The 25,213-nt window shown below is 42.0% G+C and overlaps 1 protein-coding gene across 1 annotated transcript in view; it reads left to right on the forward strand.

Annotated features, from left to right (window-relative positions):
• Mthfd2l (methylenetetrahydrofolate dehydrogenase (NADP+ dependent) 2 like) overlaps positions 1 to 20,027 on the forward strand; it is a 97,429-nt gene extending 77,402 nt beyond the window's left edge. Inside the window, exon 8 of the mRNA XM_051170653.1 lies at positions 19,828 to 20,027. Within this exon, the coding sequence (XP_051026610.1) occupies positions 19,828 to 19,940 (113 nt within the window). The 3' untranslated portion in view covers positions 19,941 to 20,027. The remainder of the gene's footprint in view (positions 1 to 19,827) is intronic.
• The last annotated feature ends 5,186 nt before the right edge of the window (positions 20,028 to 25,213 follow it).

Here is a 25,213-nt window from a genome sequence, read left to right on the forward strand (position 1 = left end):
ATTTCACGCTATCTGACCCCAAGCAGTTTCACTTCCAGTTCTTTGTCAGGTCCTTACCTACACTGATGTCCCCAGAGGAGTGATAGTCTTAGATTCATGGATACTCTAAACTATGAAGAGACCCTGTCATATTTGAAATAATTTAGGGCTGATACTGATCATCCCAGGCTTCCAACAGGGCTCGGCAGGTAAAGACATTTGCCTCTATGCCTGATGGCCTAAATTCAATCCCTAGGATTCACACAGTGGGAGGAGAGAACCCACTCCCACAAGTTGTCCTTTGGCTTCTTCATATGTACATATGTGTGTTGTGCACGTTTGCATACATGCAGACATGAAAAGCAGAGATGGCTATAGTTCACAGCTTTGACTTCCAGGGCAGGCTTACCCAGCACAATGCTTTTTTTTTTTTTTTCTCAGCAGGTATTTTTTGGTCTCAGGGCATTCACCTGCTTTCTTATTTTGAAATAAGTAAAACAGTTTGCTCAGGAAGATAGCCTGAAAACTTTAAAACTGAGAGTTTGTGAGAGCTGTTTATGCTTTACTTGACTTGGTAGCATGCATTTAATCAAGCTTTAGGTCTGTGCATTTAAATAGCTGATGGCATAAAGAAGGAAATGTTAAAAAAAAAAAAAAAACAAATGCAGGAGGGAAGGCAAGAGCATTGGGCTGAGAACTGGCAGGCTTGTTTTAGATACAGCTCTGCCACTTAGAGCTCTGCATCCTCTTTGCATTCCAGTTAAACACTGATTACAGCAGCCCTTACCCCCATTTACCAGGATTCTGATTTTGTAGCACAGTAAACCAGAAAAACAAATTGGTATCATCTTATTTCATACAAAAGGCACTAGCATATCACAAATATTGTGGGTTTGCTTTTTTTTTCACACTTGTTTTTATGAGATAGTATCTTACTGTATAGGCTTAGCTTGCCTAGAACACCTTTCATAGATTAGAGTGGCCTTAAAATCACAGAAACTTAAACTGCTTCTGACTCAAAAATGATGGAATTAAACGCATCCATCACCGTACCTTGCTCAGTAAGATATTTTGAAAGAGGATATATATTCACAAAACCATTATAGTATGGTGTTGTAATTATCCTTTTTCTCATTTTTTGTGGCTGATTTACAGACTAAACTTTATCACAAGTAGCTCTGTAAAGACAGAAGCCTCTTGGCTATGTAGTTAAGTGCTGTCTGCAGTTCCCAACACCTGCTGGAGATCTCAGACTGAGTCCCCCCTGGGGACTACAGTCTATCAGTGTTCGTTTTCAGTTTTAATGTTTAGTGTCTTGGACATTCAGCAGATAACTGCCAAATGACCACATAAAAGCACAGAAACTTCTGGAAGGAGGTCCAAAGATCAGAATATTCTGATCCTATCTGGAATACACACATAAGGTTTTTTATATTTTCCCCTGCCATCATCCAGCTGGTTCACAGATCCACAGATCAGGAACACTGAGGGTGAGAAAAGCCTTGTCACTAAGGTGGAGACCCAGCCACCCAGACAATAGGCTTCGACATGTTGCTGGGCAGGTTGTTCATTAGGGCTTAACCTGAGGTGAGGCCTTGTTCCCTCTTCCCCATTGAGGGGGAGGGATTTTACCATGGGTCACACCACAGTCTCACAGGTAGCATTTGGCCAAGAATTGCCACAGGTGTAAAAGTTTCCTTATAACTTCCGCCAAGATGTACAAAGCAGACAGATGTGGGTAGATTCAAATGTAAAGGAAATTTTCCTTGCAGAGAATCCTGGCTCATTAAATGCAAGAACTTGGGCCATGCATGGAAAGTAGATTGCACTGCTGGGAGTGGGTTTTCAATGTAAATGACTGTAAGGGAAAGGGTGGTAGTGTCCCAGAGCGCATCATGCTGTTTTACAACTGTGAATAAAGCCCTAAAAGAATTCCCTCCATATTATGACATCAAAAGGGCAAAAGGTGAACTGTTGGGAGCCAGGGGAAGCTGTAGAGGGAAGGAGACCTTGGGGGAAGCGTAGAGGGAAGGAGACCTTGGGGGAAGTGCAGAGGGAAGGAGACCTTGGGGGAAGTGCAGAGGGAAGGAGACCTTGGGGGAAGTGCAGAGGGAAGGAGACCTTGGGGGAAGTGTAGAGAGAAGGAGACCTTGGGGGAAGTGCAGAGGGAAGGAGACCTTGGGGGAAGTGTAGAGGGAAAGAGACCTTGGGGGAAGTGCAGAGGGAAGGAGACCTTGGGGGAAGTGTAGAGGGAAGGAGACCTTAGGGGAAGTGCAGAGGGAAGGAGACCTTGGGGGAAGTGCAGAGGGAAGGAGACCTTGGGGGAAGTGCAGAGGGAAGGAGAACTTGGGGGAAGTGCAGAGGGAAGGAGACCTAGGGGGAAGTGTAGAGAGAAGGAGACCTTGGGGGAAGTGCAGAGGGAAGGAGACCTTGGGGGAAGTGTAGAGGGAAGGAGACCTTGGGGGAAGTGCAGAGGGAAGGAGACCTTGGGGGAAGTGCAGAGGGAAGGAGACCTTGGGGGAAGTGCAGAGGGAAGGAGACCTTGGGGGAAGTGCAGAGGGAAGGAGACCTTGGGGAAAGTGCAGAGGGAAGGGAAACTTGGGGGAAGTGCAGAGGAATGGAGACCTTGGGGGAAGCTGTAGAGGGAAGGAGAACTTGGGGGAAGCTGTAGAGGGAAGGAAACCTTGGGGGAAATGTAGAGAGAAGGAGACCTTGGGGGAAGTGTAGAAGGAAGGAGACCTTGGGGAAGTGTAGAGGGAAGGGGAACTTGGGGGAAGCTGTAGAGGGAAGGAGACCTTGGGGGAAGTGCAGAGGGAAGGGGAACTTGGGGGAAGTGCAGAGGGAAGGAGACCTTGGGGGAAGTGCAGAGGGAAGGAGACCTTGGGGGAAGTGCAGAGGGAAGGAGACCTTGGGGGAAGTGCAGAGGGAAGGAGACCTTGGGGGAAGTGTAGAGGGAAGGAGACCTTGGGGGAAGTGCAGAAGGAAGGAGACCTTGGGGGAAGTGCAGAGGGAAGGAGACCTTGGGGGAAGTGCAGAGGGAAGGAGACCTTGGGGGAAGTGCAGAAGAAAGGAGACCTTAGGGGAAGTGCAGAGGGAAGGAGACCTTGGGGGAAGTGCAGAGGGAAGGAGACCTTGGGAGAAGTGCAGAGGGAAGGAGACCTTGGGGGAAGTGTAGAGGGAAGGAGACCTTGGGGGAAGTGCAGAAGAAAGGAGACCTTGTGGGAAGTGCAGAGGGAAGGAGACCTTGGGGGAAGTGTAGAGGGAAGGAGACCTTGGGGGAAGTGCAGAGGGAAGGGGAACTTGGGGGAAGTGCAGAGGGAAGGAGACCTTGGGGGAAGCTGTAGAGGGAAGGAGACCGTGGAGGAAGTGCAGAGGGAAGGGGAACTTGGGGGAAGCTGTAGAGGGAAGGAGAACTTGGGGGAAGTGTAGAGGGAAGGAGACCTTGGGGGAAGTGTAGAAGGAAGGAGACCTTGGGGGAAGTGCAGAAGGAAGGAGAACGTGCGGAGGTATGGAATGGATGCTTTCTTCAGGTAGGAAGCCCCATGTACCAGACTGTTCTCCATAGAGTTTTGTAGAGAGAAAAAAAAAAAAAAAACTTTACATTTTAAAGCTTCTATTTTAAATGGATTTTAATAAGTGTTAACTTTACTATTATTTTCAATTCTCTAGGTACTTATACATTATAGAAAGATAGTTTTCTGTACTTTGACAAAATAACTTGAAAGGCTACTGAACGAGTTTGATTGCCTGCACTGATTGCTCGGACTGCTTGTCCATAGCTTCAACGCTCAGAGCACGACAGTCCTGTAGAATCTCTGCTGCTGTAGCCATGTGAACATGTAATAAAACATCACCAAGCTAGAGGCGGTGTAGCTCAGATTCCTATTCAATACCATAAGCACTTCTCATACTTGTTTAGCTTGCTTGATTCCAGTATGACACCCTCCCCACTGCAGCATTGTCCATACAGACTGCCCAGTGTGGGAGATTTTGCTTTCTTAGAACCCCTGTGGAGATCCCATAGCTTCTCAGAAAGCCTTGCTTGCAATGCCATGTTTTCTCAGGTGCTGTTAAGAACAACTGGAACCTTAAAATTAGCATTGCGTTGGACTAGTGTTTAACTTTGCATTGACCCGTGAGTATAGGAATCAGGAATATTGATGGATGCCTCTGCCTCTGACCAATAGTTTTCATTCTCCTTCAGCTTTCTGAGAACACCCCTTCCATCTGACTTAAGGCAGTAGTTACTTTTTTAAAGATACATTTTGATTAGCTTTAATTATATGTGCATGTGAGCATAGATGTCAGGGAAGGCCAGAGATGTTGGATCCTCTGGAGCTGGAGGTAGAACTGGTTGTGAGTCACCCAACTGGAACTGAACTAGGGTCTTCTGTAAGAGCACTACATGGTCCTAACTGCTGAGCCATCTCTCTAACCCCTCAAGGCAGTATTTAAAAGCATCTATGTGACAAAAGTCTTTTCATGGCTAGGAATTTTTTTCACTGTCAATAATCATGCAACAAAGATTACATTTGATAAATATATATTTGATAAATAAAGATTTCTTTTGTAGATTCCTGCTTTATGATGGGTCTATTAACTTTCTCCTACAATTTTTTTCAACTGTTTTCAGTTGAAGATTTGACATCTACGCCGTACATTCATGACAAAGCAGACTATATTCCAAAGATACAAACAAGAGATTACAGAGTATGGGCGAGTAGCACTTTCTGAGTTACAAGCTGGAACAGAGTCTCCAGTCCCAGACACTCATAATTACGCTAGTTTTATGGCTGCAATTCACCAAATGGATTGGGTCAGCTGAACATGTAATTAACGACCTCCCATTCTGCTAATTCAGTTAGCCCTGCTCCTGTTGGTCACCTCTGGGGCCTCCTCTATACCTCATGCCCAACACACAGATGCTTCTACAGATGTTGGATGCTTTAATGGCTTTGCTTCAGTTTTATGAAGCATTGCTCCACAAGGGGTTGAGATGGAGTGGAAAGAACTGGAATGTCTGCTCCTCACTGCCTGCCCCTCCCTCTTCCTTCTCTTAACACCTGGCCATGCCTCTCTGCAGGTTTATGTTAAACAGAAACCATATAGGGAAAGACTGGGAGCAAGGTGGGAACAAGATGGAGCAGGAATGGTGTTTCTCATAAATAAAGTATGTGGGTTTAATGTCTGAAATGGGGATTTCTTAACTTGTCTCCAGGTTACATGACAGTAAGTAGAAATGATAGCGATAACTATAAAAAACTCTCCGTGAAGTTAACTTAAATGTGCAGAGGAAAGAAGCCACATTTTACTAAAAAGAAAATCTATCCCTCAGATACCACTAGTAGTTTTTGTTTGTTTGTTTGTTTGTTTGTTTTTGCCTTGGCTGTCCTGAATTTAATTTGTAGACCAGGAGACCTCTGACTCCCTGAGTGCTGGGATTGCAGACTTCACACCCAGTTACCAATAGTATTTTAAATTTAAAATTTTTATTTTTTCTTTGAAAAATTTGCACTTGTATGCAGTATGTCTCAATTATATGTATTTATCACCCCTTCTAGATGTCTTATTTCTGCATATATTATAGCTGGGAAAAGATGACTTATGTACGTAAGTGTTTTCCATAAGGCTCAAGTGCACAGACGTATTTAAAGACTATGCCATCATTTGATTTTCCATTTCTTTAACAATTTGGTCGTTTCCGTTTGTTCCTGTAAGGAATTATGCTTGAATATAGGATAAATTATTGTAACAAAGGTAAATCGAAATATATTACATCAAGCCAGAGCCCTCTCCCATTGAAGTCTAGGTACTCAGGCTGTCAAGGACATTAAGCAGTTCTTCACTCAAGGATGCTGTTATCATTCATCTTAATGTCTATAGCACTTTACTAGAGCTGCCAAAGCCAAGTGCAACAGAGGAGTTACCTTACATGGCAGCAGTGGATTCCGCACACTTCTGGAGGCCTAACGCCCAGGCAGAGATGGCATGAGGCGTCCTACTGTACCCTTTCGCCTTTGCACATCTTTGTTCATCTTTATTAGCTTCACAATGCCTTCCTTCTGGAAGTGTCTATGGACTAGCCCCGCCCCCCACACCCTTGTGATGACATCAGCCTTCTTGTATTAGGCCTTCCTATAATGACCTCATGCAACAGAGATAGTCTTCCAAGACCTTATCTCCAGATACAGGCACATTCTTGGGGTCTGTCGGGGAGAGAGCAGGGGCTGGCAGGCTAGCCTCCGGGGCATACAGATGGGGAGAGCACAATTTTGTGCATCACACCCTGGCACGCATATTGTCTTTGCCTTCTTACCCATGTGCTCTTTCATGGTAAGGCGAGGAGAGAGTGAGCAACAGAGTCCTGTCAGCTTTGAGAACACTAATCTGAAAGTTTCCTTGTTGTTTCCACCATAGTCCTCTCTCCCCGGACATAGATATTTGTGGAAGCAGAAGTGTAGAAATGTGTGGCATTATTTGAATGAATAACAAGCCACCTTATACCTCCCTCAGAATGTAAATACACACTGTTCCTTGGGAGCCTTCAGTTTTGATTCATTCAGTTTTCAATTATTTATTGAGCATTTGCTATGAATCCATCCCATGATATACAATTCTGGCCTAAATAGAGAAAGTTTTATCTGCAATACTAAGCAAATAAATACATCTTATAGTATATAAATAGTGTATAGTGCTACAAAATAAAACAAACTAAGTTGTTCTGGAGAGCTGTCTTAGCAGTTAAGAGCACTGGATGCTTTTCCAGACAACTAGATTCAATCACCAGCATATGCATGGCAGTTCATAGCCATCGGTAAGCCCAGCTTTGGTAAGCCTGACACTCTTTTCTGGCCTCTGAGGGGACTGTATCCATGGTATAGAGCTGTAATTCTAAGGCAAATATGTGCACGCACACACACACAGACACACACACACACACACACACACACACACACACACACACAGTGAACACAAACTCAGGAAAAGAAGCTCTATCTACAGAGATTGATTGGCTGATTAGAATGCCAGTGCTATGGAGAGAGGTTGCAATGTTGCCAGTCCAGAGGTTAATTACCTCATCTGGGGCTAGCTCTAGCCCTCTGAAATAGCCATTCCTTGCCCACTTCTGCTAGAACTAACATCTGTGGCTAATAGAATCTATTAACTAAGCACACCAGCTTCCACCGAGCATAAAGGCTCAGAGAGCATCTTGGGTGTTATAGAAAAGCCTTCCCATCTTGCTTTAATCACTCTTCTGAGGTGCCTACTGATGTATTTCAGGCTTGTTTTGATTTATGACTTGATTTTTCTGTGAAATATAAAACTTTATGAAATTACTTCTACACTGTAACATGGAATTTGGGTAATCTAAATCTGTGTTTTTCAGGCCATAGTCACTCAGAATGACTCCAGAATAAAGTATGTCTTACCCCTTTAAAATAAGAGCTATAGCTTATACATCCACAACATGAAATTAAAAAAAAAATAAAGCTTTAAAACCAAACAAACACAAAATAATCAAACAACGAATTGATGTTTAAAGGTGCCTTGGAGGAGTAATCAGAGCCAAGCTCACTGCTAACCTGAAAAGTGAGAGAGATTACCATGTATGTCATCATTATGAAATTACTCGCTATGTAACAGGTGAGGCATGAGGAAGTTCATTATTGTGAGAAGGGCAAGGAAGAGAGGGAGAGAGGATACAGTCTGAGTGAGCCCTGAGAGAATCAAAAGTACAAAGTGGGAAAGAGACAGACAGAGGATTAGCTGGACAGAGGGACAGGCAAAGAGAGAAGTAAGAGAGAGACAAAGATGGGGGCAGGGAAAAGAAAACCAGGCAGAGAGGGGCGGGGGTAAGAGAGCCCTGGGATAGTTGGCTGGTCTCTTATCCTGGGCTCCTGGCTGTGGCAGGGGCAGGTGATGACATCAGTGGTTGCTAGGCAACCAAGAAGCAAGCCAGCATACTGGTTTGTGAACTAACATTCTTCCCTTTTCCTATAATTAAAAACAATGAGGAGCTAGGGAGGAGTGGTGAGGTAGGAATGAGGACATTGGATTGCTTCTCATGCAAGGCAAATTAAAGTATATAAATATAGGTTCATTAGAAGCAGCTTTTGGCAGCCATGCAAGGAGGGGGGAGGGGAGGGGAGGAGAGGGGAGAGAGGAGAGAGGAGAGGAGAAGAGAGGAGAGAGGAGAGGGGAGAGAGGAGAGAGGAGAGGGGAGTGAGGAGAGGGAGGAGAGAACCAAAATGTCCAGATTATGTGGGAAAGAGGAAGGGAAAGCCCCTGCTGGGCAGGGTGTGCCAGCCATGCCCTGCAGCACACAGGGACCGAGGAGTGCTGGGAGAGCCTAGAGCTGTTTGTTCTGGAAGAACCTGAAGCACATCATTTCACCTTTTTTGTTGATAATAAATGGATAAGGAGTAAAGAAATCAATTATCTTTGGCTACTTCCTGCTGACATTAGGGTGGCGATAGGGGAGGGGCCAAAAGGCTGAAATGTTGGCCAATTCTAGGAAGAGAAGGCTGTTGCGTTTGTTGCTGTCCAGGTTCTGAGAACATCTTTGGCTAGGAGAAGCAATGCAGGTCCAGCTAGCACAGTGTGTGAGGTTGGAGTGGAAGATCTGTGGGTTATGCTTTGGCGCTGTCCTGCCTGGAGGAAACCTGCCAGGATACTGGAACATATATATAAGCAGAAGTCAAAGTTAAGTAGGCTAGGGAGAAAATTCCTTTTAAGTGTGCACTTGAAACTTTTGGGAGAGTGAGCAGAGAGGGAAGGTTTGGCGTGAAGAAGAGAAAAGACTTGGACATACATAGGGAACTTTCTTCCATTTACCAGAATCCTGGCAGTGACTAAAAAGTTCCCAATGTTGGATCTGTCATCTAAGGGACATGAGGGAGAATCATTCCAGACAACTAGAGGAGTCATTGTCAAGATCTTCAGATCATGTCTAGGGGTTTTATTTCGTAATCTTTGAGACAGAGTCTTTCCGTGTTCAGGCTGACCTTGAACACACCAAGTTCCCAACGCTGGTCTTGAACTCATGGCTCTTCTGCCTTAGCTTCCCCAGTATTGGAATTATAGGTGTGTGCCATCCAGTCTTGCTCTGCCTGGTAGTTTGGATGAGCTACAAGGGGGCCATTGTAACTGGACACAGTAAATAAGGGAAAAGATGCTATGGGGAACCACAAAAGAGGTGGCAGTAGGGATTGTATATTGTGTTGGCACTTAAAGACCACAGAAAGGCATTTGGGTTTTACTCTTAGGAAATGGCTAGCAAAGGCATAGTGTTTGACATGTTTTCAACAGGATCACTCTCTGGACTGTTGAGAATAAGGGTGTAAACAGGGGTATCTGTTAAGAGGCTATTGTAATTATCCAAGTAAGAAATGATGGGGTGTGGACAAGGCTAGTAATGGGTTTAAGTACTCTGAGGTTGTTAGATGGTAGATATAAGTTAAAAGGAGAGTTGGGATGATTGGTCAAATGATTAGGGGTGAAAAAATAAAAAAGAAGCATGTATGGCTTTAAGGATCTTGCCATGAGTGTGAGTAGAGGGTCCTGTTCCATCATCGTCGCGAAACAATTTGTACCAGGTCAGTGAGTTTGAGCCAGGGTATATAGCTGATGTAGAGTGTGGGGAAAGGGAAGAGGGGGGCTGTCCAGGATGTACAGCTGTGTGGGGAGTGGTGTGGGACGGAGGGGGATTTTTCCAAGTGGAAGCTACAGTAGAGATCACAGAAAAGGGAGGAAATAGAGCGTTGGTACTCTATAGTATGCTCAATGCAGTTTATCTGGGGATAAAACTATGATGTAAAGTAGCTTATTCAAGAACAGGAGTATGATATAAAAACGTGTAAACTTGCCCCAGATTTACACTTGAGGTTTTTGAAAGAATATTCATTGAATAAGAAATGGTTCCCAGAAAGGGATGACGAATCTTGGAACTCCATCCATGAAATTTGTTCCTCAAAATTGAAATCTAAGACAACACAGGGCAGTGAAGCCACTTATTTCTCTTCTAGAAAACTACTGGGGGTGGTACCACACCTTCGCCTAGCCTCTCTTCTTTTAGAACATTCTACATTTGAAACCTCGGAGTTACCTTCCACTCCATACTCTTTTTTATATTGTGTCTAACTTTCCGTGGGCAGTTACACGCTGGAGCCAGTCTGACTTGGGTTTGAATCCTGATTCTACTGCTTAAAACAATTAAGATCTTAGGTAAATCACCTCACCTCTGAGACTTGATTTTATCACTGGAAAAACGAAGATAATGACGCCTATGTTAGGAGAATGTCACTAAGGGGAGGTGGAATAATCGCAGCGCACGAGCGAATTAATGCATGTGAACTGCTGAGCACACTGCTCACAGCGAGGGGTGGACCTGCCCACATGACTCACCTTTTCCTTCCCACTGCACTACTGATCCTGAAGTCTGTGACTTCACACTTTGCTCACCACCTCATTCTTTACTGATTTTCTCTCCTTGAGTGGTTTTTGATTTCTGTCTTGTTCTTCATCCAACCGTCATGGAATCAGCCCGACTATATTCACGAGTCTTCTCATCTTCTTCTTGCTTTCCTTTGCGTGCTTAGCTGACAATATCTTTTATACTATCTTGCCTTTTATTTAGTTGGTTCCAACTAGACTACTCCTTCCTAGTGTGAGCTTCTTGTCCGGTCTATTTTGTATTTCTACCCCACACCAACTTTTAGCCTTCCTGTTCCATGGTCTTGTGCCTCAAACAATGCAACCCTGAGTATCAGGAGGACCTGAAAGGAGAGTGAAGGTAGAAAGACTTGAGACTGTAGGTTCACTTCAAGAACCTATTTTATTTTTCTCACTGTTGTTTGTATATTGCTCAGATAGTACCAGAGATAGTAGTAAGTAGAGCTTGACAAACAGTACTTTTTTCCCCCTTATTTGAATTCTGTACTTCTTTGCCCTTGTGGCCTTGTTTTGTTCTGGAGGACCGTCTTCCTCGGTTTTACCTTATGCCTAGAGTCTTTTGAAGTCACGTTATAACATCTGGGCCAGGAAGCGTGCTTGAGAAAGCAACTGCAGAACATCTGGACTCCAGCCACTCTCCATTCCTCATTTTGTAGCACCAAGGTGACATAACCAGCTTTTTCTTGGGCAATCAATCATCTCTGGCTTCTTTGGATGCAGAGACAACCTATTAGAAGCATTAAAGGAATAATAGCTGCTAATGTTAAATTTATCAGGGTTTTAAAAGATTGATCATGTAAAATGTTAAAAGGATTTAGATATAACATACTTCACAATTCAGCTGCAAACTGTTACTCAGGGACTCTTGACAAGTGGGGATATTTTAGTGAATATATTTCTTGTTGTAGCTCTCCAAGATCAGTAGTACAGTTGTTTTGAGACCATACTCCATCTAAATGCTTCATAACAAATTGCCACAGATATTTATATTATCCATATAAGGTAAAACAGACATACAAATATAAGTGAATAATTATGGTAATCAATACTCATTATTTAAGTTTGCATTCATTTCCCTTCCAATCAATGGTTTCATTACAGGCATCCAGACTTTCTGGGGGGGGGGGGCTATGTTTAATTTTTCTTAGGTTCTTTCTGTCTTTGAAACACTTTTAGCTAGGCCATTGGTAAACGGAGCTGATTGTACTCCTACCATTGGGGCAGTTACGGTTTCAGTAAGCATTAAGATGCCAGCAATTACCAACCATATAAAATGTACCTCTAGTTTATATTACCATCAATAATTTTCCCAGGTAGTATTTATATTTTCTAAAAAGCCATTTTCTTTTAGTTTTACAGGAATGAATATAAAGGAGGCTTGTTTTTAACATCATAAAAGTAGAGTTGAAAATATTATTAATACATTGAATAATTTGAAAAGAAGTCCACAAAATATGGTACAGGGTGTCACTGCAATGAAAAGAAGCTTGGTAGTTGGGTGAGAATTAGAAGTGACACACAGTTTACATGTGATTGAAATTCAGGAACATGTTCCTCTTTGGTTGTTGTCTTCTGTTGCCAGTTAAAAGTGTAGCTTTACCAATCCTGTTGGGATCCAGGAAAAAACTGTAGGAGAAAACACAGATGTGGAGTCTCAGTTGTAAAGGGAAGAGGCCCAGACATGAGTTGGGTCCATGAGAAAGTTTACATGAGCGCAGATAAAGGAAAAGTAAAAAGCAGTTTAAAAGTCAGCAACAACATGGTAGTTTTGAATTTGTTTTCCTGCTCTGGAACCTGTTTGTGAGTTTACCTATCTCGGTAGGGATCCTATTTGCTCCAGCAAAACGCAAGGCCTGATACCTGCATTTGAAACACTTAGAGGCCTAGGCAAAATTTGTATTTTCATAAGTCAGTGTATGGCTATGTCATTATTATCTATCTTTTCACAGCTTGTAGTAGGAGATTAACACAGTTCATAGGTTTTTGCTTGTTAGCAGAAAAAAGCCCTAAGTATATATTATGATCAAGGACTTTTGTCTGTTTGTGTGTGTGTGTATGTATGTATGTATGTATGTATGTATGTATGTATGTATGTATGTGTGTGTGTACCTATCTCTGTGAGCCTGTTAGGAGGCTACATTGGTTTGTTTAAAACCAGTTGAGAGGCAGCAGGTGATTTATCCTTAGCTTTGAGATTTTTTATGTTTAAGAGACCCAAGTAATTAAACTTCTCAAAAAACTTTTGAATTTGTATCATCAGCAACATATCCATCATTTGGATCTACAGTTATTGCAAAGCCAGAAACATTTAAAAGTAAAAGCAGACTGTTTAGGTATGGATGGACCAGGCAGGCAGCCCCGGTGGAATTGTCTGATGAAGACAGGGCCGGGGGATGAGGAGGCCCTATAGGACGTACACACACATGATGTGTCTGAAGACTAGGCCAGTCATTGACTTCTTCAGGATGAATTGTTTGTGTCATGCAAGGTGCATTCCGAGTATGGGGCGTACAGCCACACAAACAATAAAAAGCCCCTGAAATGTGTCCTTTTTGGGTATGTCAAACTTAATTTTAAATAAAGACTTTTGGTGCCTCTTAGTCTTCAGAGTGCTTTCTACCACATGCGGAAGTAGAGAATATTCCCAGTTTCTAAGGTAATAGAGTGCCCTCGAATTACACCTCATTTCCAATTCAGTTTTTTGAGACATGGTTTCTCTGTGTAGCCTTGGCTGTCCTGGACTCACTTTGTAGACCAGGCTGGCCTCGAACTCAAAGCAATCCACCTACCTGCCTCTGGGATTAAAGGCGTGCGCCACCACACCTGGCAGTGTCCTTCTCTTCAGTTGATGATGTGCTTGGTCAGCTTGGCTTACCTGTCAGCTTTTCAGGGTAGGCAGTCATCAGCCCACCCCACAGTCTAGCCTTACTATAAGGGGAGAATAATACTTTAACAAAGAGATGGTCCATCTTGGTAAGTTGAGCAATTAGGGTTGCAAAAGTAGTTCTCTGGGAAATACCATGTTTACAGTACCTACACAGGTCACTTCTAGGAGCAGAGGGAGGAACCATGGGGTGCACTGTGAGATCTCTATGCCAGCTGCCTCCATTGATGCTCACAATGAGGACAAGCTAGTGTTGATGAAGTACGGGTCTTTGAAATGAAATAAATCTCTAAACGTATTCTAGGCAGTAGGGTATTGTTGACATGGAATGGTCATAATTTTATAGAATAGAGTTAAGGTTGAAGCACAGAAACCTATCCATGGAAATGAAGAAAATGTGCAAAGCTTCTGTAAAATTGTCTGATACTATAATGAGATTCTTTTTTTGTAGCTGTTTCTCAGAATCCTAAGATAAAATTGCCTATGAGAAAGACATTTATCATCTACTTTAGGTTGGTTATGGTAAACTACTGAGTGCAAGGCCCTGCCAGGAGATCTGGAAGACTCTCCAGCATTCTGGGTAGTTTCTCAGCTCACCACTGATAGCACTGTTCTGTGCCTGAAGGAAAGGCACTGGAGGAAGGGAGAGAAATGATTGTGAAAGATGGCACAAGATAATCTTTTTTTTAAAAAGATGCTGTGAAAGGAAGATGTTAGTCAGTTCCCAAGCTGTCAATAGAAACGCCATAACAGTAGTTAAACTCTTGCCAACCAGAATAAAAATGCAGTGACAGCTGATATCATCTGTGACCAGCCAAGAAGCTTCACTGGTGATGAGTAAGTTCATAGACAGTGACTTGATTTATCCAGGTAACTAGGCTCTATATGGCTCCATTCAATGTTGTCTAAGTGGTATGGCTGGCACGGTGTCAGGCATTCACATCTGTGCAATAGCTAGCCAGATATATAAAGATTTCATTTAATATAAAGATGAAATGGAGGGGAAAGAGACAGAGAAGAAGACACACAGAGAGTAATTCAATTGACTGATTGATAAAATGTAATTAAAAAACAAAAAAGAACCAACCCAGATACAAGGTACATTACCTTAGTCACACCTGATGCTGTTGCCATACAAAAATTCAATAGAGAGCCACATGCTAAGGAGCCTTTCGCTCTCCGGCTCAGCGCGCACTTAAGCGTGTTGTATAACACCCATATGAGAAAGTGGAGTGTTTTTGCTACCTCCTGAGTCATAGTTTTTCTCCTATCCTTTGCCATTCAGGTTTTTCTGGTTGTTACTCCTGTCCCTCATTTTCCTGAAGCTTGTCTTCCCTTCATTATAGTGGGTACATTTGAGAAGCCATGCCTAAGTAGTTTGCATTTTGAAGCATGGGAAACTTCTCCAACCATTTAATTTAGACAATTATATATGTATACCAGTAGGCTGAAACCACACGAGAGAAGTGAGACATGTGTGTGTGTGTGTGTGTGTGTGTGTGTGTGTGTGTGTGTGTGTGTGTGTGTGTGTGCGATACTGCCCTTAAAGTTAAGTTGCTTCTAAAAGTTTGCTGTTGCACTGTTAGAAGTCCAACAGGAACTACAGAGGGCTTCTTTAAAGATGACAAACAAACTAGAAAGAAAAACAACACCACAAGAGAACTGATACCATTAGTTTCTGTTGCTCCATCCAAACACAGATTTTTTTTCATAAAATATTAGTTTTCATAATATTTAGCAGAATCGGTTCTGTTTGGGTGCATCCATTCTCTTATTGAAGAACCATCGAGGACTACACAGTGCCACTGAAGTTAAAAACTCACTACCTGCCAAGGAACTGGAGAATGTTCCACATGACATTATCCTCGATGACAATTTTGATTCTTAAGTGCCAGCCCTGGGAACCAGGACCATAAAGTTTCCAGAGGAAGCAATGACACAGAGATCACAAGCTGGAGACACCCTGTCATGAAGCAGGGTTGCTGTTGCTGCCCCAGAGGTTAACGATCACATCCTTTTTCTTTTGTTCTGCCTAAGTTGTTAAAGAGCACTTTAACATTCCGTGTGTCTCCAGACATAGCCCTCATGAGTAATCTTCCCACACCCCGTGACCACATGTCACCCTTGCATTTTTGGAGGTGCATGTACAGACCGGACACCTAGTATCTTTCATCAGCCCTGTCATCACTTCCATTTAAACATGAAGTAACTTTGCTCCTTGCCTATTGTTCTTATCCTGATGTTATAAAGACAGTTTTCCTCAAGTAAGTATAATGGGAATGGTTATGAAGCCAAGCCTGCCTTCATTCTTCCTTTCAGGAATACTTGAACCATTTATTTTGGGTGATATTATAAATGCAATGTTCTACAAACCACCTGCCTCTTCCATATGCTCTCCTGTAGCCACCTTTTACATACACAGCAGCAACACCAGCCTTCCTGTGGCATTTGTCAGATTCAAGCCACTTCCCACCCAAGAGAAGTTCCTTTTCCACTCTGATTGCAAACATGACTCCCCTATCCAGAGCACTGCCTGGTCTCTATTTTTCTTACCTGGGAAGTCTAGCCTACCTGAGTCATATCTATATATAATGCTTAGGCCTAGGTAGGTCCTCCAAGCACACCCACAGAGCCTAACTGCACTCAGCATACACCACAGCTACTGCACAATTATTGCTTGAGTAATTGCATTTTTAAAATATGTATTTCTCTAATAAGACTGTGAGTTCCAAGGGTTAGTAACTACGTCTTGCACAATGGACAGTCTCTATGGGTCTCTCTGGGCCAGTCTGTAATGTGCATAGGAATAATAATAACCAGATATGGGAATAGGAGCAGAGGACAATAGATCCTGCTTGTAATGAAGGATAATTTTTATTTTATTCTAGTATTAGTGACAATTCCACAAATGTCTATAGGTGAGGTGATCAGATCCGTTTGAAGGATAAATCGGCCTACAGATATTGTGGCTGAAATGGCAGATGGGACACCAACAGTTGTATCAGAGACTATAAAAAGTGATCATGGCTTTCACACGAACTCTGGTGCCCCATATTTGACCACGTCCCCTGGATGGGGAGGCCTGGTGGCACTCAGAGGAAGGATAGCAGGCTACCAAGAAGAGACTTGATACCCTATGAGCATATACAGGGGGAAGAGGTCCCCCTTAGTCACAGTCATAGCGGAAGGGAGTAAGGGGAAAATGGAAAGAAGGGAGGAATGGGAGGATACAAGGGATGGGATAACAACTGAGATGTAATATGAATAAATTAATAAAAATATTTTTAAAAAGCTGTCATGGATTACATGTGTGCATGCACATCTTTTTTGCCAAATGACTTTGCTATTATTCTTATCCTATCCCCTAGAGCTTAAATGTTATGATGAACCTTGATTCGGCCAACCAGACATCACCAACTGTGACACAGTAGAGGCGTCAAAAGTGTCCGCCCATGAGGGGTTGCCTAGCAACAAACTGCTGTATAACTCCAAAACAATGAATCTCCATCTCAAAAGCAATCTCAATCAGCCTTTAAGCTTGTCCACCTTGTTCATATGGGAAATGCTGCTCTTTCTCCAGCACAGTCATCGTCCTCTTCAGGCTATGATACCCAGTGCTTTACCCTAGAATCTGTAGAGTGGGGAAGGAAACTCTACAGCTTGACTTCCTTTGACATGATTTGCTAATACACTCAGGACTTGACCCTGAAAAACTATTCTGTACATGCCATGGGCCAATGAGTAGACAATTATCTCAGCCCAGGGAGTTAGCCAACTCTGGTGGCATTTGTATTAGACGGGGAAGGAAGACCACATGGTCAGGAGATGAAAAAGGAGAGCAGGGCACATTTGGCAAAGGGCGTAGTGTGCATAAGGCTGAGTCTCCCGGCAGTCGGAATCATGTTCCTACGCCCAAGGAAATCTCCAGATGTTACTTTGCAGCATCTAAAGTTTTGTGGGAAAGTCATTCAAATAAAATTTTTGCGGTAATTATTGCCTTTCCTAAAAAGAGTCTCATTTTCAAGAATTTGCTTTAAATATAATGGTTGTTTCTGTTTAAGACTCACTCCTGCAGTCCACACAGACAATAGAATTTAACAGGTACTTTATTTGCCTTAATTGTCAGTTTCAATAACTCTAAAATTTTGATGATTTTATGGAACTGAACCTAACTCTTGATTTTTACTGCATATTCTTTAGTGGGTCATGAAATTGCTGATATCTCTAATACTTGGTGATTTTTCTTAAATACGTGAACACATAATAACCAACCTCTAGAGTCACCATAAGTAATCTCTGAATGGAAGTTTTGCCCATTAATACTTTTGTGCTTCCTGCAAAGAAGTACAGAGAAGCTTCCAACACACACACACACACACACACACACACACACACACACACACACACACACACAGACACACACAGCATCTCCCTTGTAAGCAAGTACAAAGCTTGCCTCCCTTAAGGAAACATCCAATGAGTGGTTGTGCTGATGATTCAATGCTCGTTAACTCCTCTCTTCTAGACATGATCAGGGAAGATGGATTTCACCGTACCAAGCATGAACGTGTATCTTCTCTCATGACTAATTTCACCTCAAGCCATCTGTGGTACTTCACAAACATGTAGCCTTAAGGTAGTTATGGAAAATTGTTCATAGAGAATAGTCATTATTTGCTTATGTGTTTATTATTTAAGAAACAAGGTTTTATTGTCCAGGCTGGCTTTGAGCTTTTGGGTGTAGGTTACTCTCTTATCACAGCCTCCTGCATCCCGGGAGCATAGGTACTCCCTCCCGCCCCAGGTGAACACCTGTTCTTTATTCATCGACATTGACGACCAGTGCCATGTGCTGAAAGAAGTACTTTCATACCCTGTTCCTTATGTAACTAGACCACAAACTACATTAGTATTATCCAACAATATATAAACTTATTTTTTTTAGATATAGCCACTCAGGAAAATTAAACAACAAAAAAGACAGAAAAACCTAATAGGTGTTTAAAAATCAAATTTATTATCACCTCCCTTTTATTGCTGTGTGTACAGACCTTACCTGTTGTGTAGCCACTTCATTTTCCACATTAAAAAAAAAAAAAAAACCCGAAAGAGCACTTGGATGCTCAGCTGTGTTCACAGCAAGGCTTAGTCTTCTGCCCACTGAGTAATGTGGAGCGATCCACGGATGCTAATGAAGGCTTGTCACCATGCAGAGAAGCCAAGACAAGAAGATGGCTATAAAGAACAGCTGGCAGGACAGGGTGTGTGTGTGTGTGTGTGTGTGTGTGTGTGTGTGTGTATTTTCCACTAGCAACCTGTGCAGAAAGCGCAGATTTGGAGCTAAAACCGTCAGGCAGGCATTTCTTGTGACAGCCATTCCCGTGCCTGTCCCTCCACCAGATCGTTTTTGAGCCTGATTGTAACCGTATGGAGTTAGAAAACAGTTTGTAAGAAGACGATCATGAGACCCAGGGAAGAAGACAGCCCACGCTGCTTCTTTAGCAGGTGTGTGATTTAAGTGTAGCGTGTAACTTACACTGCAAGTGAGGCTCGGGGTAAAAAAAAAAGTAGGAAAATTGACATATTGTAGTTGTTTCCACTGGGATTGTTTTCAGAGCAGTGCTGACCCTTCAGCCATTTGGGACACTCCCATGAAAAACACTATACAGTGATTAGGTGTGACTATGGAAGTTCAGGACTGTTCAAACCTGGTTGTGATGGCCTCTGTCATGTCAAAGAGGAGAGGGAGGAATGGCTGTGTCCTGCTTTCCTGTTGTGACTAAGTTTGTATCCTTTTGAATTAGTTAAGTGGAATTGTTAGATCACAGATCCTCTAGCTGTCATAGGCTCACCATAGGCTCACTGCCCTAGAGGCCAGCTACAGAAAGCTGCTATGACTAACATGGCAGCTTTCAGAGTATATCTGTCTCTATTTTCTGTCTCCAGCTCTATTTCTTTCCCTCTCCATTCCTCCCTCCTTCCCTCCCTTTCTTTCTCTGTCTCTGTCTCTGTCTCTGTCTCTGCCTCTCTCTCTCTCTTTCTCTCTCTCCCCTCATGAGCACGCCCAGCAGCCCCTGTTGCTTAGACTAGAGACAGCCTTGAAATATGTCTAAGGTCTTGGTGCCATGTGACTATGTGACTCCTGGTACATAAGCTATAAGTCTACTTTATTTCTATATATTATAACAAAATAAAATGACAGGTAATCATAGTGATCATAGCTTAATTGTTTCTGTTCATATAAGGCCGACTATAGCTGAGTTGCAAGAAAATAAAGCATATGCTTTTGTGTCCACCTTAAGTATCATAGAATGAAGTCAGTGTGTGTGTGTCACACATGCGCCTCTGTCTTTCTGTCTGTCTGTTTTCATTGCAGCCTCTTTCATCTTACAAATGATTAAAGGTAGGTAAAGTTCTGTGTAGAGTGGGGAAAATACACTATGGAATGTACTGAAAAGATGATGTTCTTAGATATACATAAAATGAGGAAATGCTCTGTCTCCTCTCCCCAGCTGTTAAGAAGAAAGCCAGCTTTATCACTCCGGTCCCGGGAGGTGTGGGGCCCATGACGGTGGCCATGCTTCTGAGGAACACGCTCCTGGCTGCAAAGACCATCATCTACTAGGTCACATGGGGAGGACACAAAACGAATACTTCTGCTTACTTATTTGACAACCAGCAAAATCCTTTCTATTTTACTACAAAGCTATTTATTTCTACATTGTATTTATTTTTTCATGAGTGGAATCATTGTGGGACTGATTAAACAACCTTATGGATTTCTTGCTAATAGAGTTTGAGTTTTAGGAAAAAAAACAATTCCAATGAAATTTTGGTAACAATTATTTATTTTATGGATATTTGTTCATAATATTTAAAAATGAAGAGTTCATATTTAATAAATATATTTTTGACATAACCTAAATGTCACACAGTACGTTTTAAAAAACTGTTTTGTCAGCCAAATGGAGGCCATGAACTGTAACTTCAGTTTTGTTATAGCCATGGTTTTTTTTAATATAGTCTATTATAAGTTATTATGATTTTCTATATAGTCTATATTCCAAGTTATCTGTGAAAAACTCCTCACCCACTAAGAGGAAGACAGAGTGCTGAAAATCAAGTCTTAATTCCAGCTATCTTCCAGCATTCTACAAGGCACTGCTATGGGAAAAGTGATGTTTTATTTAAGAAACAAAAACTATTTAAGGAAACTAAAAGCAGCACTAATATTTGGAAAAGCTAACCCTGATGACATGGTGTAGTGTAAGATCATGCGTGCTGGTCCCCACACCATTCATAGCACTGGTTCAGTATAAAGCCACGCACATTAGGTGGTGCAGTAGAAAGCCACGCACATTAGGTGGTGCAGTAGAAAGCCACGCACATTAGGTGGTGCAGTAGAAAGCCACGCACATTAGGTGGTGCAGTAGAAAGCCACGCACATTAGGTTCCCACGCCATTCATTCTGCTTCACTGATGGTAGCAGCAAAATCTCAACACAGTCGAACAGACACAGTCAAGCTACAGTGGTTCCCACACACATATCAACCAAATACAATGCTGATGGTGATGAGTGAAATCTGTCATTGGAGAACTGTAAGTGATGCAGCCAGGGGAGCAGAACTCTGATAGAATTGTAATACTTTCATCTTGTTAACCCTGAGATATAACGAAAAGCTAGTCTCCATGCACATTTCTTCTCTTTTCTAGAACAGCATTTGGCTCCTAACACAGAGGCTGTGTTTCTAACACACTTCAAATTGGGAGATCCAGGTGACTATTAAATGAAGGCTATTTAATGGCCAGAGCCATATAATTGGTCCTGTGGTTTCATGCCCAAATCCCAATATGTTTATGTGCCAATAATGATTGCTTGTTCAATGCATGTCTCTATCAGTGTGTCTCCTGTATGAAAGTAGACTAGCTGTTTATAACCAATATTTCAACTGTCCAATAAATGCAATTTGAAAAAGAATTATAACTATATTCTTTTATTAAGATAGCTTTGCAAGGGTTTTTTAGGTTCAGATATTTGTTACATATTTCTTTTGCTTTTCCTATTAATTTGCTTGCGTGTGTGTGTATATGTTTGTATGTGTGCTTATGTGTGTCTGCTTGTATGTGTGTTTGTATGTGTGAGTGTGTGTGTGTGTGTGTGTGTGTGTGTGTGTGTGTGTGTGTTGGGGGTATATGAGAAAGATAGATCAGGCTTGGCAGCAAGCATGTCTGCCCCTTGAGCTGTCTCACTGCCCCTGCTAGCTGTTCATTTACCACATGCTGGGGAAAATGTATCAAGTTTCCAAAACATGAGAGAAAAGACAGCAGGATGATTTCTATGCTGATGCAGACCAGGGGACTGAGTATTCCTGATAGAGCTGTAAATTCCACATTTGCATGCAAACATTTTAGAAAAGGCGTGGTTTAAATAAATTTTAAAGGAGCCTGGATTAAAAAAAACCCAATAGCCAGAAATGATGAATTTTAAAATACGGGGACCATAGTTATGAGTGTTCCCCTGCCCGCTGGAATGAAAAGGATTATGTCGGTATATTATTTATTTAAGGGTCAGTCTTCCCGTAGACTAAGAGAAACATTCTGATGCTCTAAATCGGAGCATCTGATCTTTGACTCGAGAAGGAGGACGGTCATCAAAACAAGTGCAGTGGACTCGACCGACGAGGACGCAGGTGGAGCCTATCTCCTCACAGGCAACGGCACGGAGGGATTTATAACCGAGTCACCAAGATGGGCAAATCAATGGGTCAGGTTGTTTTGATACCACAGAGGGAGAAGTTTTTGCTGACCTGACTTGTCAATTTTCTTGGGAATAATCGAACAAAGACTTTGACATCAAGGCATGGGAACAGGAACTGCATCACAAATACCCAAGGCATGGCATGGGGTGTCCATGAGCTGAGTTAGCAAGACTCTCTGCTACGACTGAGTTCAGTTGACTGAGGTGCACGTGTGCCAACGAGAGGGCTCAGATGAGTGTGAGTAAGTGTGTAGTGGAGATAGGAGTGTTTCCTCATATGTATGAGACAAAATCGGTTAAATGGGTATAATTTCATTCAGGGGTGTTTGGAGTCTGTAAAATATAGCTATATGATGGCCTTAAGGAGGAGTGTGATGATACACTTTCCCCCTACAATGTCCCAGAGAGCCTTAAAGAAATGATGGACGTTGCACTGTGATACAAAGAAAGGTAAGTAGAATTTTTTAAAAATGTAGTCAGATGAAATGACAAAAGTGTCTGGGAGAGTGATGAAGGACTAAAGAAACCATGAGGAACAAGAGTGAAGGCCATATTTAGCAAGTGAATAAACAGGATTGCAATCAAGGCCAGAGGACATCATCACCCACTATCACAAGGAAGTTATAAAGGAGCTGACTTGAGAGAAGGGATAATAAGTTCAATTTAAGACATGTTGAGTGTGAGGCAATGACATAATACACAAGCAACAGTCATGAAGTAATCCAAATCCTGGAAGGGGATGGATGCTCATGACGTGCTGAAAATATAGGATTCAACAGCCCATGCCGACAACTAAGTTCCTAGACTTGGAGGCCACTATCCATCTTGTATTCTTTTACCCTATACAATATTTACAGATGGCTATTGAGAGCTAAAGATTTCCTCTTAATCTTTTTTTTTAATGGATGAGTAAACTAGAGCACAGAAATGTTTACATAATTGTCCTAGTGTAACATATACCATACAAATGGACACAGTTCACAAACCGAAATAAAGCAAGATCAGATTTTCATTTAATTTTCCCTCTTCCTGTGATTAAATCATTACAATCACAAACATGTCCACAAGACAACATGATGGGGGCAATTCCCAGCTGAGATGCTCTCTTCCCACATATGTCTAAGTTCGTGTCAAGTTGACAACATCCAACCAACACCCAGCTGGTACCTCACTGAACCTAGAGCTTACCAGTCCAAGTAGACTGGCTTGCAGAAAAGCCCAAGCATCTTCCTTCTTCATTTTTCCTAGCACTGATACTTCAGGTGTGCTAGGGATCCAAACTCAGGTTCCCATGCTTGCATGGCAAGCACTTTACCAGCTGAGCCATTTTTCCAGTTAACTTTTATTACAGAGATGTAATCTATAGCTCAGTCTTAAGAAATAAAGATGTTTGGGCCAAGTGTATTTGACACTGGTAGAAAACTTGCTTAATGTGTCATGGAGTTCTCAGTTTGATTATGTCTCTTTCTCAAGAAGGACATAGGTGATAGATAGATAGATAGATAGATAGATAGATAGATAGATAGATAGATAGATAGATAAATAGACAGACAGAGACAGAGAGAGACACAGAGAGAGATGATAGGTAAATAGAGGATACTAATATTTCTTTCTAGAAACTTCGAAAGACTTGTGATCGTATTTTAACCCTTAGTTAATTATGTCTTAAATTCTCCACAAGGTTCTAGAAGTCTTTGGTTTATAATTCAACTACTATTTTCTTGTGGAAAACAATGCTCAGAAATTGATATACTAAACAGTTAAGATCATAAAACCAGAGCTACAGTGTAGAGACACAAGTAAGCCAAGTGGTACATGCTCTTTTAGCTTTTAAGTGATGACTCTTGCGGTAAGTGATTGCCCAAGCTGTAATGGGTACAACAAGCTCATGCTTGTGTGATTTCTAAAGCCAAGTTCTTATTTGAATGCAGAGAGGGATCCTTTCTGATAAATCTAATTTGCTTGCTGGACATGAGTCACATGATAACCAATCTGGAGCAAGTTCTCAAGGTTCAGAAAACATAAGCAAATGAAATTCCAGGTAGAAAGGCATGCCACTTTAGCAAACAGTATTCATAAATATTCAAAGATGTTTGGGGCAGGTGAAAATTTACAAGTAGCTCTTGTAGCTTTTACAAAAGGTCATAGGCATAATTACACATTTGGACTTTTATAGTCTTATTTTAATCATTGCTGGGTCAACAGTGGACAAATACTGAGTGCTGTATAAAATTAAGACTAGCTATTCTTTAGATATACCCAAACTAGGGGCTACCTCAATGAAGAATCTAAGATGACTATTGCCACCATACATAGCTATAATATTAATAATATATTGATTCTCTGCCACCTATTCTGAGGACAGATTTGAGCAATGTTGATCCTAGAATGTGGCAGTTCATCCTATTTCTTCATAAAGCAGTTACTGTCAGGATGACATAAAGGTTAATGTTGCAATATTAGAAGTAATTTTACTTATCAAACTTTATCATAAGTACAGCTAAATAATGACAAAAACTGAATACCGAACATGCTTTTTTTTTTTACACAAATTCAGTTCTTCTTTATGACCATATTAAGAAAATACTTTTTAAAATATGCTTAGTACTTTATTCGAAGGCTATAATGAAAAGCAATGCAACTGACTGTAGCATGGGAGACTTTTACAGATCCTAACAGGTTATCATGCCTGCTGGTTTGCAGGCAGCTTGTCTCTGGTCCTTCATAGCCTATTAGGAAAGCTGAGGTTCAGTTCACAGTGGCAGCGACGTTTCCGCACTCGTTTTTGTTGTTTCAAGAACTTTTACACGCACGATTATGCCCACAGGTGACAGGAAACCAGTGCTTCAAGAGGAAACTTGATCACATCTCCAGATAAAGCTGGTATTCTAATCAAGTGTGCGAGTGCCTGCAGGCTTCATGCTGCTGCCAGGAGCACATAGTTTTTGGATTGGTAAGAACTGCCAAATGACGCTTCGTGAAATATAAATGGAAGAAAGACTCGGAGCGGGCAATAAAACCCTCCACCCTTCGTCCTAGGAGCACTGGGGAAAGAAGTTCACCAGCGACAGGGTATGGCTCTGGAGGTTCCAATAGGAGTCTGCCTCCTGTTTAAAGGTACTCAATTTCCTTTTTGTTGT

Source organism: Acomys russatus, chromosome 28 (genome assembly GCF_903995435.1).
Source record: "Acomys russatus chromosome 28, mAcoRus1.1, whole genome shotgun sequence".
Classification (NCBI taxonomy): domain Eukaryota; kingdom Metazoa; phylum Chordata; class Mammalia; order Rodentia; family Muridae; genus Acomys; species Acomys russatus.